The sequence below is a fragment of the Gouania willdenowi genome, chromosome 22 (assembly GCF_900634775.1).
Source record: "Gouania willdenowi chromosome 22, fGouWil2.1, whole genome shotgun sequence".
In the NCBI taxonomy this organism is placed as follows: Eukaryota; Metazoa; Chordata; class Actinopteri; order Blenniiformes; family Gobiesocidae; genus Gouania; species Gouania willdenowi.
Window position 1 is genome coordinate 22910123 of NC_041065.1, and position 16246 is coordinate 22926368.

At 35.5% G+C, this 16246-nt stretch overlaps 1 protein-coding gene across 3 annotated transcripts in view; it reads left to right on the top strand.

Annotated features, from left to right (window-relative positions):
• zdhhc14 (zDHHC palmitoyltransferase 14) overlaps positions 1-16246 on the top strand; it is a 39048-nt gene that overhangs the window by 8158 nt on the left and 14644 nt on the right. For all 3 annotated transcript variants that reach the window (XM_028438227.1, XM_028438228.1, XM_028438229.1), the window contains exons 2-4: positions 3913-4073; positions 12456-12608; positions 15796-15933. In XM_028438227.1, the coding sequence (XP_028294028.1) occupies positions 3913-4073; positions 12456-12608; positions 15796-15933 (452 nt within the window). The remainder of the gene's footprint in view (positions 1-3912; positions 4074-12455; positions 12609-15795; positions 15934-16246) is intronic.

Sequence of the window (16246 nt, forward strand, 5' to 3'; positions counted from 1 at the left end):
CCTCCAAACTTTCCAAAGTCCCTCCCTCAGAGGAGCAAACAAGCTAACGCTAGTCCGACAGCAACATCACAGTCATATAACATGCTCTGTTAAAAGCATATTATTGCAGCGCTTCTCTCTATGTGCACAAACCTCAGCAGCAGCAGCAGCAACAACACAGTGTCACTTATGCGCACACATGAACACATGCTCCACAGATTTCTAGTGTAACAATTACAAATCAAACATAATGTAAATCAAGCAGCAGTAATTACCTTTCAAGCAGAAAAGTCACCAATTCCATCTTCTACTCCTCCAGACCATACACTGTAAAAAAAAGACAGCGCTCTAGCTGTGGGAAGGGGGCGGGACCTGTGAGCAACAGCTGTCAGACAGTCCATCAAACACAATCCTGGGTCTGATTGGTTCTTTTTGCTCGGTCGCGGCGCATTCTGGCAATCTTCCAAAGGCTGCAGGAGCAGCAGGGGGCGCTCAATGAGCCTGTTTTTTTTTCACACAAACTACTAGTTTGATGTAAAGCTGTCCTTACATAGTGACTGCTTTAGAAAATATGACAAAAAGTTACTTTTATAGGAGTTGCAGACTGCACCTTTAACACTATTTATTTAACCTTTTTTATATAGAGAATCCTGAGCCAAAAACTGACAACAAATGGTACAAACGACTTACAAATATGCAATGAAATACCAAATATGATCTTTTGCATCAGAATGGATCTGTTGGCAAGTTCATAATATTAGAACAATGAAGTAGTAATTTTTAAGGGAGTCTTTCTTGTTTTTTGACGAGTGAGTACTTAAGTATTTAACAGTATTTAATTCATAAAAACATTTCAAAGATTTATTTTTTTGGAATTATAAGCAAAGTTTGGCTTTCTTGACGAATCTTCATATTAAACAAGTCGATTGTGTTCTCTCTGTCGAAATCTGTGGGTTTTTTTTTCCTTTCTTGATTATTGGTGTGTTGCAACCAACTTGAATAAGTGCATATCGCCAGCTACTGTACATGTTTTATTTTATTACTCTTTGATCTGTACAGCCAATGCGTATTCAAAATCTGTGGTTTTAATTCAATTAATCTTAATATAGTGCCAAATACAGCAATAAGCCTTTGTGTTCATGTTCTTTGGAACTGACATGCTTCCACTACAAGCAACAAGTAAGGATGTTTGCATACCAATGTTTAACTGTATACGTCAACACCAGTCTTTCTGTGGGATGATGATCTGAGGTGTGTGTCTGCGTGTGCGTAAGGTGTGAAAGAGGGAGTGAGTGAGTGAGAGACATTAAAAGTGAGTGTATTGGATGTCATTTTAAATCTTCTATCTAGATAGCATCCCACCCCTACATATAAATGTTAAATGATGTTCCCACAGTATATTTACCAATCATTTTATGAAGTCATTGCCGTTTTCTGTTACTATGGCAACACACTGTAGCCACAGTTGATTCAGCTGTTTGTTATTTATAGGTTTTATTTAAGCTAGGAATAGTAGGAAAATTGTTGTGTAATATTTTTGCTACACAAAAATGAAATAAAAAAATACAAAGCTCTGCGTAGCAAGCACAAAAACTAGTCTGTGTACTGACCCCGGTCAGACATGGGTCTGTGACCTATGTCAGATTGTTGTCTCAGAGTAGAGTGTTCTCTACTCTCTTTGGTGCAGATGCCAGAGGCCACGAGCACTGCTGATAGTTAAGTGGATGCAAAATAGAAACATTTCTTTTGGCTAGTGCCTAACATTAAATTGTGTGTGCTCGACATTAAAAGTCTTTGTACCAGTGCTCTGACCTTTAAAAGTCTTGGGGAAATTTTTAAATGGAAAAAAAAAGATGCTGTCCCGAGTCGTCCTGTGCAGAGTCCCCTGCTGATGTCCCAGAGTTTTTTGTTTAGTTTAGTTTCACTCCAGATGTGGAGCCCCAGGACGGGTCAGTTTTTATACAGACTGTGAGTCACTGCTCAACTGTTGTTGTTTTTTTGAAGATTGCACCAAAAGTAATGGAATAAGTGGAGAACAGCTGGTCATTTTATCACTTTGATTTTGCTATTTTGCTCGGTTTGCATTCACGGCACACTTTTTGATCTCCTCCAAATTACAGATTAAACCCCGACAGTTTCAGAGTGGCTTGTAGTAAGAAGCAGAAAGAATAACACAGTGAAGATGAAGGTGATTGTTTTTCTCACTACCTTGTATTCGAGTTGGTTTCGGCAAACATCCACACATGCCTCCCCCTATTTACGGCTTGAGTCATTTTTAATGTTTTATGTTGTTGTTTTTAAGCACTGCAGATCTCTGTCAGTGGTGTGAATTCAATGGCGAACTCAACAAGACTAGAGATGTGCCGATACAACTTTTTTATTTCTGATATGATACCGATATTGCAGCCTTGCGTATCGGCCGATACCGATATTGATCCGATATTAGCATTAATCATACATACACTTTTTTCTCTCTCTCTTTTCTATAGTAAAAAAAATAACAATTACTTATTTTGTAGTGTGGAATGTTAGAAAAGGCTTGATCAAGTGATGTCACTCAAACAGAACAATAGTCAGCAACAGTAGCTATGAGAAAAACTGACCCATTTATTATTAACCATATGGTTACATACATTTTTAACCTTCAACATAATATCTACAGTATTCTACAATTGAATAAAATAAATAAAAAAGGAATTGGGAAATTTTTTTTTTAAAAAAACCATCAGAAAATCCAGAAATTTGAATCCAATATTTGTTTTCAGGCTAATATCAGACCGATATCCGATATCGGTATCGGATCGGGACACTCCTAACCAAGACCATCCAAAACAAACGCTTTAGAATTCACTTGTCTAATCTATTCAAGACTTGTACATGTTTACAAATACTCATATGAGGCGGACTTTTCGGGTAAAACTGTTTTAGAGTAGTTAAAATGTGTGTGAAAGCACCCTTAAAGTCTGAACACAGACCCGTGCCAGATTAACTGACTTTTGTAATTGTTTTACAAATAGCTGGCATATGTGTACATTACAGTACAAATATCAATCCCATTGGTCTGTATAACATGATCTAAATGCCTTGTCTTGATAGTCGATGCTGTTTTCAGACTTTGAAGGCATATGGTTCCCCACTTTTAGGGGTGTCGTGAATCACGATCATACTTGTTCACTTCCGATACGTTACCAATATTGTAGTTTTGTGTTTTGGCTGACTCTGATATCAATCCGAAACTGTATCTGCCCGAATCATCCATACTTTTATTACTTATTTTGAAGTGTGGAATATAACAAAAGATTTTATCAAGTGATATTAATCAGAGAACAATAGTCAGCAACAGTAGGTATTCAAAATGCTGACCTATTTATTATTAAACAATGGCTTACTTACATTTTAACCTTAAACATAATCTACTACAATATGTTATATCTGCGATTTTAGATGCAGGCAGATATAGTCTGATATTTGATTTTTTTTTTTGCTGTTATCTGATTGATATCTGCTATCAATATGGTATTGGGACTTCCTTTCCCACTTGTTCTTCATGTCTTAAATGCTCCTCTTTTCTAACCTCAAATTTAATCCAATGGACTGCAGATTAACAATCAAATTGAGACGTGGCTGCCTGTGCCCCACCCCTTTAGGAATAAATGTGATTACTGTAATAACCACCTGCACTGTTGGACCCTTTAATGGGATTATGGCTAATTGTCTCTTTAGAGCAGATTATAACACTGAAAGCGGACCTTGATGTGTGGGTCAAGCTGTTAAGTGGTTTCATCCACTCATTAGTCATTAGCAGCAGTCAGGAGTGTCACTACATTTGATCAACATATTGTTTTTTTTAAACTTGTTTTTAATTCCTTAATTTTAGTTTTTTTGGTGATTGGTTAGATGACATGTTTAATCATTGTTTTCTCTTTTTGCCAGCTGTCCGTTCCTGGCTCTGCAGCTGACCCCGGTCATCCCAGTCATTGGAGGTGTGCTGTGTCTGTTTGTGCTGGGGACCCTCCTAAGAACCAGCTTCAGTGACCCCGGTGTGCTGCCTAGGGCCACCCCAGATGAAGCTGCTGACCTAGAAAGGCAGATAGGTAAGAATTGAATATTTTGTTCAATGTTTTAAAGTTATGATTTATAATAATGAGGTTGAAATTAAATAACCAGCATATTTTATAACCTAGGAATCAATCAAGTGTTGATTTTTCTAACCAGTTGTGGGTATCTCTATATACAGTATCTACTGTTTATTCAAAAGTTTTCTGGTCATTGTGTTTATTTCTGATCTCTGGGATTTTAAACACGCTCCATGTATAGTGTTCTGACTCAACCAGGATCCATTGCCTTTAATGGCATTAGAGATGGAGGTTGAAGTGAGGCTTATGTGCTACGTAGCCCTAATGGCATTTGATCTGTATATTTCACTTCTGTATTAGGCTTTTGTTGTATTACTTGCCCATGAATTGGCTTTTGTCTTAACTCTTAACCCATTGTCAAAATGGGTTAAGAGCGTAAATGCGTGTCAGGAATTCCTTCATATTTTTTTTTTTTGCAATTCATGTTTATTTAATCAATATATTAACATTTCCTCTAATTGTTTGCTGTAATTTTTTTCTTTTAGTAAGAAAATGCCTAAAATGTGTAGTCTACTTAAGGTTTTTACTTACTTTGCCCGTGTATTTACTAGACATTTCATTCTCTACTTTGTGCTGCTGCTTCATTCACTTGAACGCTTTACCGTGTTTTGTATTATTTGTTTATATTTTTATTTTTTGCCGTAGGTTTGTGTTCAGTTGTAGAGAATTGTGGTTTTAACCACCAGCAGTTGCAACATCAATGCATTTACTTAATTGTGGGTTTACTTTTGCTATTAATCCGCTGTTCAAATGCATTTCAGTGATTATGTTGCTCCGCACAAAGCTTGATGACAGTAATCAAATGTACTGCTGGAAGTCACATTGCGTTATTTGAAATGGCTTTAAAATGGAAAAAAACAAGAAGACAAAACAGGCTTTTATACGGCCCCACCAAACTGGTTAAACTATTGCTTTCTGTGGTAGAACTCGAGTTATGGCGTCGCTTGTCTTTGTTATGTGCTGTCTGTGAAGTTTTATTAATGTTCCATCATTTTATTTCAGAGAGTAAAATGAAACTTACTTGGTAAAGTTGTAAAAAGGATTTCTTTTTTCAATAGAAACAAATGGAAGGTGCTAAATATATTTACCCAGAGTTGGAGTGTTTGCCAGCTTCGTGGGGCCTCTTTCAGACGAGGAGGGTAAACAAACAACAGGTCTTTTAGATGAGAACATACAATAGAAGGTTCATCAGTTTGGTTGGTGATCTACCAAGTGTCAGACTTCCCTGTTACTAAATAGTTTATAACCACTTAAACACAACTTTAAACCTTTTCTGTCTTTATTTTATTTTTTTTAAAACCTTCTTTAATGTTCTTTTTACTCCGTACATGAAGCTTCTAGTTCTCTGCCAGAGATCTTTTCCGTGCTTCAGGCCATTGGGGCCTCATTAAACAAACTGTGCACTGGACTAATTAATCTCATTAGGAGACTTAAAAGCTTAAAGAGTGAAGGTACAGACTAGCAGAGAGCTGGAATGTCACCAAAACCACAAAAATACTCAATACACAATAATAATAGTATCGCTGGCATGCTTTTTTCCCTCTAACTGATAAATTATTGGGTGAAGAAATGAACAATGTTGACCTAAATACCAGATGGGTCCCTCTCCCCACTGGCACACCCAAAACCAGCATTTGTGCCAATGTAAGCGCGGGAATCGTTTGATGGAAAATATGTTGCTGACAGTGAACTTATTGTTTCCGTTTTGAAGCCTGTTTGTCAACAGAATGTTAAGAAATTAATTAAAGGACTTTCCAAATGACGTTTGGAACAGTGTGTACTTCCTATTTGTAATGTTCCGGTGTCTTTTATTTTAGTACTTTTATTGACTTTACTAGCAATCCAGGAGACAAACCATTTCATGCGTTCAGACTGTTGTCAGATATCGGAAGAATCTTAAAGTGGAAATTAAAAAAAAAAAAAAAATTGCTTAGTTTAGTTTGAAACTCATGTGCTCATAACCTCAGACTGCTGAAGTTTTCTGACAGCAGAACAACACGGTGATGCAACTTGCTCACAGGGAAACCTTTCCATAATATGACCTTTTTCTCCTGTCATATAATGTTAAAATATTTATATGAAATCATCAAAAAACTCTGCCTTTGGCTTTAATGCTTAACGTTTGTTTTGCAATGCTTTTTCCATTTTATAACATTCCTCCTCTACTTCCTGGGGGTTTTGTCCATGTGCATGCAGTAAAGTGTTGTTTGGCTCCAATAATAGCGTGACAGCATTAGCACATCTGCTAGCTCTTAACATGTTCATCTAATCTATTCCATGTCCCTACAACAACCAGCTCAATAGCGTCTTCCAGGTTTGAGATCATTCACTTTCATTCACCCTTTGGTATTATGTCATGTTTGTCGTTGTTTGATAATAGGTGCAATTATTACTCCTTATACTTGAAGAATTTTCTTTATTTCTCATTTTTCCTATTCTTTTTTGTCTTTTTTTTTTTATTTAGTTTTTTTCCTTATTATTTTTTTTCTTCTTTTTTTTTCCAGTTGTAATTATTGTGATTTTTTTTTTTCCCTCTGATAGTTTACACCATTGGTACAGGAAACAATTTTTTTCACTTTTTATTTTTTATTTTTTATTTTTTAATTAAAAAAAAAAAGAATATGGATTTTTTAAAACATTTTTATCAGTAGATAAGAGTTGGATTTTTTGTCTTCCTGTGTATGGTATCTGTTCAGTACCCATCTTTATTTCCCTTCTTAGAATTGTCCATTTTTTCTCCACTTTCTTCATTTGCACCTAAAGGAAGACTCCCACATTAAAAATGATCTGACAAATGGAAGACGCATGGTTGACTTTGCCTTTGAAAGTGTTCAAGGGTGAGAGAACATTTTTCACCATTGTTGGTAGAACAGCAGTGAAGACTGTCATGAGACAGGTTAGTTTTACCCTACTGATGATGTGTCGTTGCAATAGTAACAACACACCATCACATTAGTGGTTTCAATAACATCAAGAACAGGAACCATTTCTGACAAGAACAATAGTTTCATCTATTCATTCTATTGAATAGAGCCGTAACCAAATATCTATGGTAGTTGTTTGGGTTAGGCTGAGCAATGAGATTAAAAAAACAATGCATTCATTTAACCTATCCGTGTGCAAGTGAAAGAATCCTGGATTTGGAGCAAAGGTGAGAGGGTTCATGGAAGGACAAACCTTGCTATGTAGCGTGTTCATTGTTGCTTTGCAATCGGTTTTAACTACTGTCAACTGAGCGGCTGTAAAAAGATTACACAGGGTTTATTTACCTGGTGATTTAAATTGTGTTAATTATTGTTTTGTGCACCAGTGTGTCATGGATTATAAGAGAGCATCAAGCACATGAATCTCTGACAGGCTCCAGTCCTCAGTGCCAGTGTTTTGAATATCAACACCAGCCATCTAAATAAATAATGCGGTTGAGTCAAAATGCCACACGGCTTAGGTTTGACACCAATCTTATTGATCTGTTGATTCAACAATGGAGAGTCTAATGTCTGTACTGTATGAAAGCTGAAGGTCTCATTTTTTGTGTGGATCCCAAAAGGAAAGTAGATAGCAGGAATTCTGCTTTTGTCATCATGTGTGCATATATGGAGTTTGCAGCATTAGCTAAAGCCTTATTTACTGCCTTGGTAAAAAAAAAAATGTAATGTCTCAGAAAGTTGTGTGTCATCACGGTTCTGTTTTTCCGGTTCCTTTTACGTTTAATTGTTCTAGAATCATATTTTAGATCCACTTTGGGTCAGCGGAAGGAGCGCATGGTCAATGATTGTTATTGTTGTTAGAAATAGAAGCGACTAAATGTTTTATTATTGTTCGTGCTGCTATATTTCATTTACGTCCACCTGCGTACCCAGTGAGGGCAAGACAAGCTTTGTTTCTCAATTCAATAACAACAAAAAATCAGCTTTTTGTACTGGAAATACTTTAAATCTTTCTGGATCAAATGACTTCACTCTTTGAAATGTCTCATCCTAAAATGAGGCAAAAACTTTGGTGTGAATTTTGGTTGGAGTTTAGTATCATAATTGAATACATTTGGTTACGTTCAGTTCCAAATTCTGTCATTTTTCAAACCAATGAGCCATTAGCGCTTAAATGCTGACAGCTGCACGGTTAAATTGCACTAAACATAAATCCTGGCACTGATCTGTTTAATAATCTTAGATGGAGCAGTTCAAAACCCAGAGTATTGATTATGGCCAGATGCTGTGTGCCAAGTTGAGAAAATAACTTGAAAAGAAATAAAAAATGCCAGAAATCTCCCAGGACTCAAATATGTGATTTAGAGATATCGAGCTACAGCAGAAACACTGTTGTTTATATGAATTACATTAAAGTCTTAATTCAAGTTGGAACTTAAACTGTTAAAAAATGATCATGTCCTCCTTACAGGTAAATCAAATCATCATAGAAAACCTGTTTCCCAGTAAATTGTCTGGGGTTTAGGTAAATAGAAATACATGAACATTAAGAATATGTTGATGCCTTTCAGCATTAATGATGTTCTAGCTCAAAATAAGAGTTACACTTCTGGTTTTGGCTATTATTTGTCTACACTGTGATCCTATAACAAAGGCTGCTTAATGAGCAACATGTTTGACACCATGTTAGTGAAATTACTTAAATCTTATCTGGAAAGTAAAGAACAATTTCTGTGGAAATGTTTGTTTAAAACACCAGCAAGTTTTGCATATGCTAAGTCTTTCTTCTTATTTTCCACCCTGGATTATTGTTGCTTGGATAAAAAGATACAGTAGCTGTTTTTGTCTTCTGGTTGGGTATTTTAATGATCAGATTATTATTTTCTGTATAATGCATAGCCAACAGGAAACTCATGTTTCCTGTTGGCTATTTATCTTACAAATTCATTTAAAGCCCAACCCACAACAGAAGAATGAAAGTGTAATAACCACAGGTATTTTCACAGGTCTAGAGCAACTAATAATGCATTTTAGCAAACACTTACGGTAGTTATACATTTGTATGTGGTTTTTTAGTCATTGTGAACCAGTTTATTCTTTAAAGCCACTTGATTGAACCTCTTTGTTTAGATCCTTGGTGTCCATACGGGGTTATTATTAATGTTTCAGATTTGGTTTCATCTTTGTTCCGGACTCTTTTTTCATGCAGTGAAGGCTTTGGCTTCAGATTTCTCGCCTCCACATAAACAACAGGACAGCAATTAGTTTCCTTTTGTACCACACCAGGCCACATCGAGCACAGTTTGGCTGACATTGAACCCCAATTTAACTTTGTGCTTGATGGTTTGTGATTGTGTGTTGCAGTCAACCAGGGTTTTTTTTTTTTTTTAGCTTCATGCTGTACACAGTAGCTACCAGGATGGATAAGAGTATAAAACGCTTTGTTCAGCAGAAAAGCTGTGTTGTCTTGACACCCCCATGCGCACAAACTGTTCTACTACAGCAGGCATGTGTGAGCTTGTGGAGTGAATGTTGTGCTGGTCTCAGTGTGGTTAAAATGTGGTTGTGGTTGATTCATAGTCGGTCAGTGAGTCATTTTCAGGTAGGTTTGCAAGAAGTTAAAATTTTCTACAATTTTTATTTTTTATTTTTAATTGTATCTTTTATTTGGAATGGACAAAAACAACAACATGACATCATTTGCATAAACAAATACAAGTGATTATCCAGTTTTGTGATTTTTTGAGTCCCAAAAGTGAGCAACACCATCCATCTGGGGGTGTGAGTCTAAATGTAATGTTCAGTCCCAAAACGAGGGTCAAATCCTCCTCCGATTAATTACAATTCACAGGAATTATTGTAGAATAGCTTTAATGGAGAAAAAAATGTGCATGTGTAAATGTGATGTTTTTGTTGATTAAAAAAAAAAGTTATTCAATGTGTTTGTATTTAGTTTAGTGTAGTTTTTATTTTGGGCAAAAACTGGCAAATCAACACTTGGTTTGCCATGCAACCCACATTTTTGTAATAATTTTAGGTGATGATTAACATCTGTATGTGATATGACATCTAGCATCGAGCAGTGGTTGTCTGATGTTCAAACGTAATGAAAACAAATATAGTAATTTAATGACATAAATGTGAATCTACAAACAAGGATTTGTGATTATCGCTGATCAAGTTGGATTGTTTTAATAGTATAAACCAGTGTTTCTCAAACTTTTTTTTTAAAGTACCATCTTTCTCTTATTTCTGAATCCAAGTAATCCCCTTTGTCCAAAGACAACATTTTGCTCAGAATACAATGAAAAAACAACTATAGAACATAATGATGGAATTAATGAGTGATGACACATGTTTTAAAAAGTCTTATTTTGATAACAAGTGGAATAAAACAGTATTTAGTGCTTTCTGAATAGGTTTATTTTTATAGGTTTTTTTTTTTATCATTTCCTGTCATCTCTCCCCGGTCCCTTGTATATTCACTTTCTAATTGAGATCATTTCCACCAACATTATTATGATGATCATTTTGAACTAAAAATAAACATTATAAAACCCCATATTTTATTGCTTTAATTTTTTAACATTTTTACGCTAGTGCCACCGCTTACCCCCATTTTAAAACACTGAATAGAACAATTTATCTAAATTTTTATCATCAAGAAATGTTTTACGTTGTATTTTTTTGTTTTTGTTTTTTTTGGCACTATTAACAACACACTGCTTATAAAAACATAAAGGTTGTCCCCTGAAGCAGCTAAGATTGCAGCTTTTTATGACTCTGATATATTAGTGCGTTTCTTTCTTCTTGTGCCAGCCTTATTTTAAACAGCTCACATTACTCTTTCAAGGCTGCTTTTTGTACATCAAAGGCTCTTACATGGAGCTGTCACAGCTCATCTCTTCCCCTGACTGTAGCATTCATGTGACTGCAGTGCAAACCTATAACTGCACAATGCATATCAGAGTACTGATGTATCTCCTTAAAACTATGGATTTTTACTAAATTATTTGAGTGCTTTGCCTACAATAACAAATAAGACCAATTGGTGAGGAGAGCTGTGCACTGGCTGTGTTTCCTTCGTTCTTTTTTAGAAATGTCAAACACCCACACGGGCTTCTCAGTCTACAGTACCGCCCTCATGCTAACACACCGCTCTGTTAGCAATGCTCTAGGCTTCTCTGTAAATGATAGCAAAGTCATCTTTACTCACATGCTCACATGCACTCACACACACATGATCTCTCGCCAGCATGCACAGCAGCACCTGATGTCCACATTAAGCATCTAAAAACTACTATATAGTATTCTTATCGTCACCAGTTTGCTTCCCATTACTGGTACTGGTAACACCCAGAGTTTTTGTTTGTCTTTTAAATATAGTATTTTGTGCATTTTGAATAACTGGAGTATTTGTGGTTTCTGGTTGTTAGTAGTAACAGACATGTATTCATACATATTTAATATATGAATATGAAAAGTACTGTGATGTACAGGGCCATGGTGACATGGAATGCTCTTCCAGGACAAATTATTCAAGAAAATAACAAATTTTAATTTAAAAAAACTACTGAAAATGTAATTTATTAACTAAACAGCTCTAGATGCCTATTGATGTATAATCAAAGCTACTGAATACAACTAATTAGGGTATGTTTGATTTGTTTTGTGTCTATGTGATCTATAATGTGTATTTATAATGATAAATAACTGCAAATGTGTATTCATATATTGTAAATGTATATTGCTATATAACCAATCATCTGATGTTAAAAGCCACATGTTGGAGGAATTGTTAATTGGAATTAAGTCCGACTATAAATGTTGTTTTTGTTTTGTAAATGGTTTTAGTTGTTGTTTGTGTTGCTTTGTTCTGGGATGTGTAATTGTGTACTGCACTAACAAGACAATTGTAATGCGTGTGGACTCCAGAATGAGTAGCAATGGCTGTAGCCAAAGCTAATGGAGATCCAAATAAAAACAAAAGAAAAAGAAAGAAGACTATGCCTAAAGAATTTCCACTTTTCTGCAGTTATTAGTTGCACAGTAGTGGAAAGCCATCAAAATATTCACATTTGAGTCAGAATACTTGTTACATTTTGGTAAAAAAAAAAACAAGGGGTTTGCAGTGTCTTGATCACATTTAGCTCTTTTGAAATATTTTATTAAATTATTTGTTCTGTTGTCTGACCAGTGAATCTTCACATTTCCTGTAGCCATGTTTATCTTTTCGTCTTTGTATATTTAAGATAGAAAACAAATGAGTGGCTTAATGAGTCCACATAAGCCCATATACACTGTTTACATCTTAAACATGCACAGTATATTGACACTTTTGCAGGAAAATGTTGATTTATTGATATTTGAATATATCTCTTATTGTGTTTCCTTTGACTTTAACTTACTGTAGATGTGGCCAATGGCAGCACGGGCTACAAACCTCCTCCCAGGACCAAGGAGGTGGTCATCAATGGGCAAACAGTCAAACTGAAGTACTGTTTTACATGCAAAATCTTCAGACCACCACGTGCCTCCCACTGCAGCCTCTGTGACAACTGTGTGGGTGAGTGTTTACAAAGATCTCTGAGTGTAAGCTGCATTAAATTGATCAGCAAACCATTTACCTACAGCCCATTTAAATCTGATGAGCTGTAAGAAATGTTAGATGTTTACATAATGTAGACGTTAAAAGGAGAAAGCATTTTCTGTATGTCTTTAAAGACAAAATACACATCTAGAAAGACTTTTTCTGATAGAAAGTTAAGTTTGTACTTGAGCCTCCTTTAATGATTCTGCTTATGAATGTTTCTTTTCTCATCTTGTGGGTGAGCTACTGAGATGAGGATCTAGTAAACCTTGACCTGTTGGGAACTTGGAGCGTTCACAGTGGAACTGCGACTTTTGTATAATGCACTGGTTGTTCCGTATCTGACTTATTGTATTGAAGTTGTCGAGCTTTGCCTGTAAATCATACAAAAATCCAATTTTTCTTTGACAGAAGCGAGCGCTGAGAATTATTAGTGAAAATACTGTAGATACAGGGAACATTGTAACCCAATATTTATAAAGCAAAAAATAATACATTTCATAATTTGGTAGAATACAACATTTTAAAAACCATGTGCAAAGCTCATTTAAAAATGTACCCACAAATCTGCAATAGAGGTATTTGAAAAACCCAAATTCAGAACAGTGACCAAAGAAAGGTGTGTTTCAGTTCAGGGTCAGACTGTGGAATGATCAAATTATGAAGATCGCTTAATATGTTCAAAAAGAATGTGAAATGTATCATGCTGAAGAAATATGAGACACAAGTATAACTGTTGTGGTTTCAAATGAGATGTGGCAATGACTACGTTGCAGTTTTCTTTTATTTAACGTCATAATTTTTTATGGAGAAGTTTTACTTCTTTCTACTCCTTTTCATTCATCTTTTCTTCTTTTTTTCAGTGTGAAGGAGAAATAAATTTGTTTTAATCTCTTAAATGAAATAAATAAACAAACAAACAAAATAACTTCCTTTGGTCAACAAGAGTACAACCCAAATACTGGCCTGTAAAACTTTCAGGATGATCCTGAATGGGCCAGATTGTCCAGTGTAAATGAGCAGAACCTAATTACTGATCAGCATTGGTTCTAAAGTGAAACACTAGGACCACAGCAGCAGTTGTCTGTATCTTCCTCAGCCTTTTATCATCTTTATCGCAGTCTCTTTGCCTCCAGTGCTCTAAAAGCCAGAGGGAGGACAGGTTCTTAAATAAGTCAGGACCCAGAATGGATAGGCTGTCCCTGGTGGATGTGCAGGGTAGGATTATGGTCGAGGCACTTCTCTGTGAAAAGGGTTCCCCCCTTGGGAAGTGATACAAGAAACCTGTATATTTCACAAGCATTTACTTCTCCTTCATTGTATTTCTCCCTCAAATACAGTAGGAACAGATGTTTTTATTATAACTTCATGTCTAGTGAACATTTTAAAATGACTAATAGTATGTTGGCTATAGTTTAAAGCAGCAATCCTCATAATTTGTATACATTAAGGTTTATTTTATATATATATATATATATATATATATATTTTTTTTTTTTTTTTTAAGATAAGGAATTGCAAATAAGTGATAAAAACTTCACGATAAGTTTTGTTGAAAGTTTTTTTTTTAAACGATGTCTACTCTTTTATCGTGTAAAGGGGCTAGAACTAACAAAGAAAAGTGAAACCTAGAGTGAATTATACAACACGAGTTGGCGGCTTTAGAAATAAACCAAGTGTTGATTAACATACCAAAGTTAAAAAAAAGTTAAACGAAGAACAATCCCTAACTTGGACACTAATTTAACAAACAGAAAACAATGAGAGGGTTGTTTGAGCTTTTTGCCGTTTTCTAATATCCCAGTATTGTCCAACAACACTAATGTTCCAATTTCCAATATTAACCGATACATAGACCCGAGGCCCACCAACCCAATTTTAGGTCAGTTAATAAATATCTCAATGAAAGAAACAGGTACACCCTACTTTTAATGTTATGCCTCATTGGATGTATTCAATAAATATAAATCATCGATGCAATATAAGAATTTAACTTGAGTAATTGAAAAAGTGCCATGTTTGTTTTTAATATATTGTCTCAAGCAACAGCCCATATTATTTTACGAACTGAACCGATATCACATTTTAGGGTTATTAGCCAATAATATCTGTGAGCCAATAATATTGGCCATCTCTAAAAATACACAACTCTAACACATGCACATACTGACTCATTCTTTACATTTAGACCCATGACTCTCATGAGTCTAAATGTAAAGATTGAAGGAAATCACATATTCTATATTTCTCAGACCAAATTGCAACTTCTAGTGGTCAAAAATAAGACTAAAAATGATTGGAATCAATTTTACTGACATATTACAGTTACACACTTGTTCTCAAACTTGTGGAAACTTTGGCACAGTTGTGGCAAAGTGGATTTCCGCCTGCACTTTTATTATTATCACCAAACTTGCTGCATTTGATGTCCATACATTAGTTCAATAATTTCTGCTTTTATAGCCTTCCCTCCTGAGAATTTGCTTAATATTTGATCTCTAGGTTTTTTGGGTGGACTACAGATTTCTGTTTTTAAAACACAACTTATTGTCACTCAGTATCATATATTTTCAAAATTCCACATCATCTGTAACACATAACCACAAATTGTTTATTATTTGTGATGGATATGTGATTTTCGAAGAAAAGTGGCTGGGGCTTAACAGGTTAAGGTGGTTCATGGGATGTCTGTGTTAACATTCTTTGAATAGTCCAGTAAGAACAGATTCCTTTTTACTTATCTCATGTCTTTTGCCATGTCCAAATGTGTCGTAGGGTAAAAGTCCTTCTTTCATCCTCTCAACCTCACTCAGTCCCTCCACTTCTTAAAAATAGCTTCGACAGTATGTGAAAAATGTGTATAATATGCCAAGCTCCAGAAGATTATTTGCTTTTCCTGTTTTTCCCACAGTTCTCGATTTGTAAACTGTGTTTAGTTTACGTGCATCCAAGTAACCTGCATGTAGACATTTAATCAAGAGTCAAAACAACTGGTTCAACTTTTCTTAGAATTGTTAGATTCCTCTGTCAGCCAATTAATTAACCATCTCACCTGGTAGAGTCTTCTAATGAAGTCGGTTAAAATTTCACAGATGTCAGCATGACGGGAGGTTCAAGCTGAGCCGAGTGATCCATATTAACCTTTCCTGCTCTGTGTGTGCAGAGCGTTTCGACCACCACTGCCCATGGGTGGGGAACTGCGTGGGAAGGAGGAACTACCGTTTCTTCTACATGTTCATCCTCTCTCTTTCCTTCCTCACCATTTTCATCTTTGCCTTTGTCATCACGCACATTATTCTACGTAAGTACCCAAGAGCGGGGAAATTTGGATGCAAAATTTTGCTTAAATTAGCGTAGCTCCTGTAATATTTTTAACTGTCACCAAACTTTACCTTTCAGAGTTGACCAAGATTCACTATAGTTAGATTTATTTTTTATTGTGGTTCAAATGTAAGCTTAAAACAGGCATGCATTAAATATAACAGGGAGGTTCCTTGATTTGTAAATTTTTATGGACAGTTTTTAGTACTCTGTGATGAAACTGTGGCTTGTGTTATTTGTGTTGGATGAGTTCATTTTTGCATTAAAAAGCCTGCTTTGTTTTGAGGCAGATT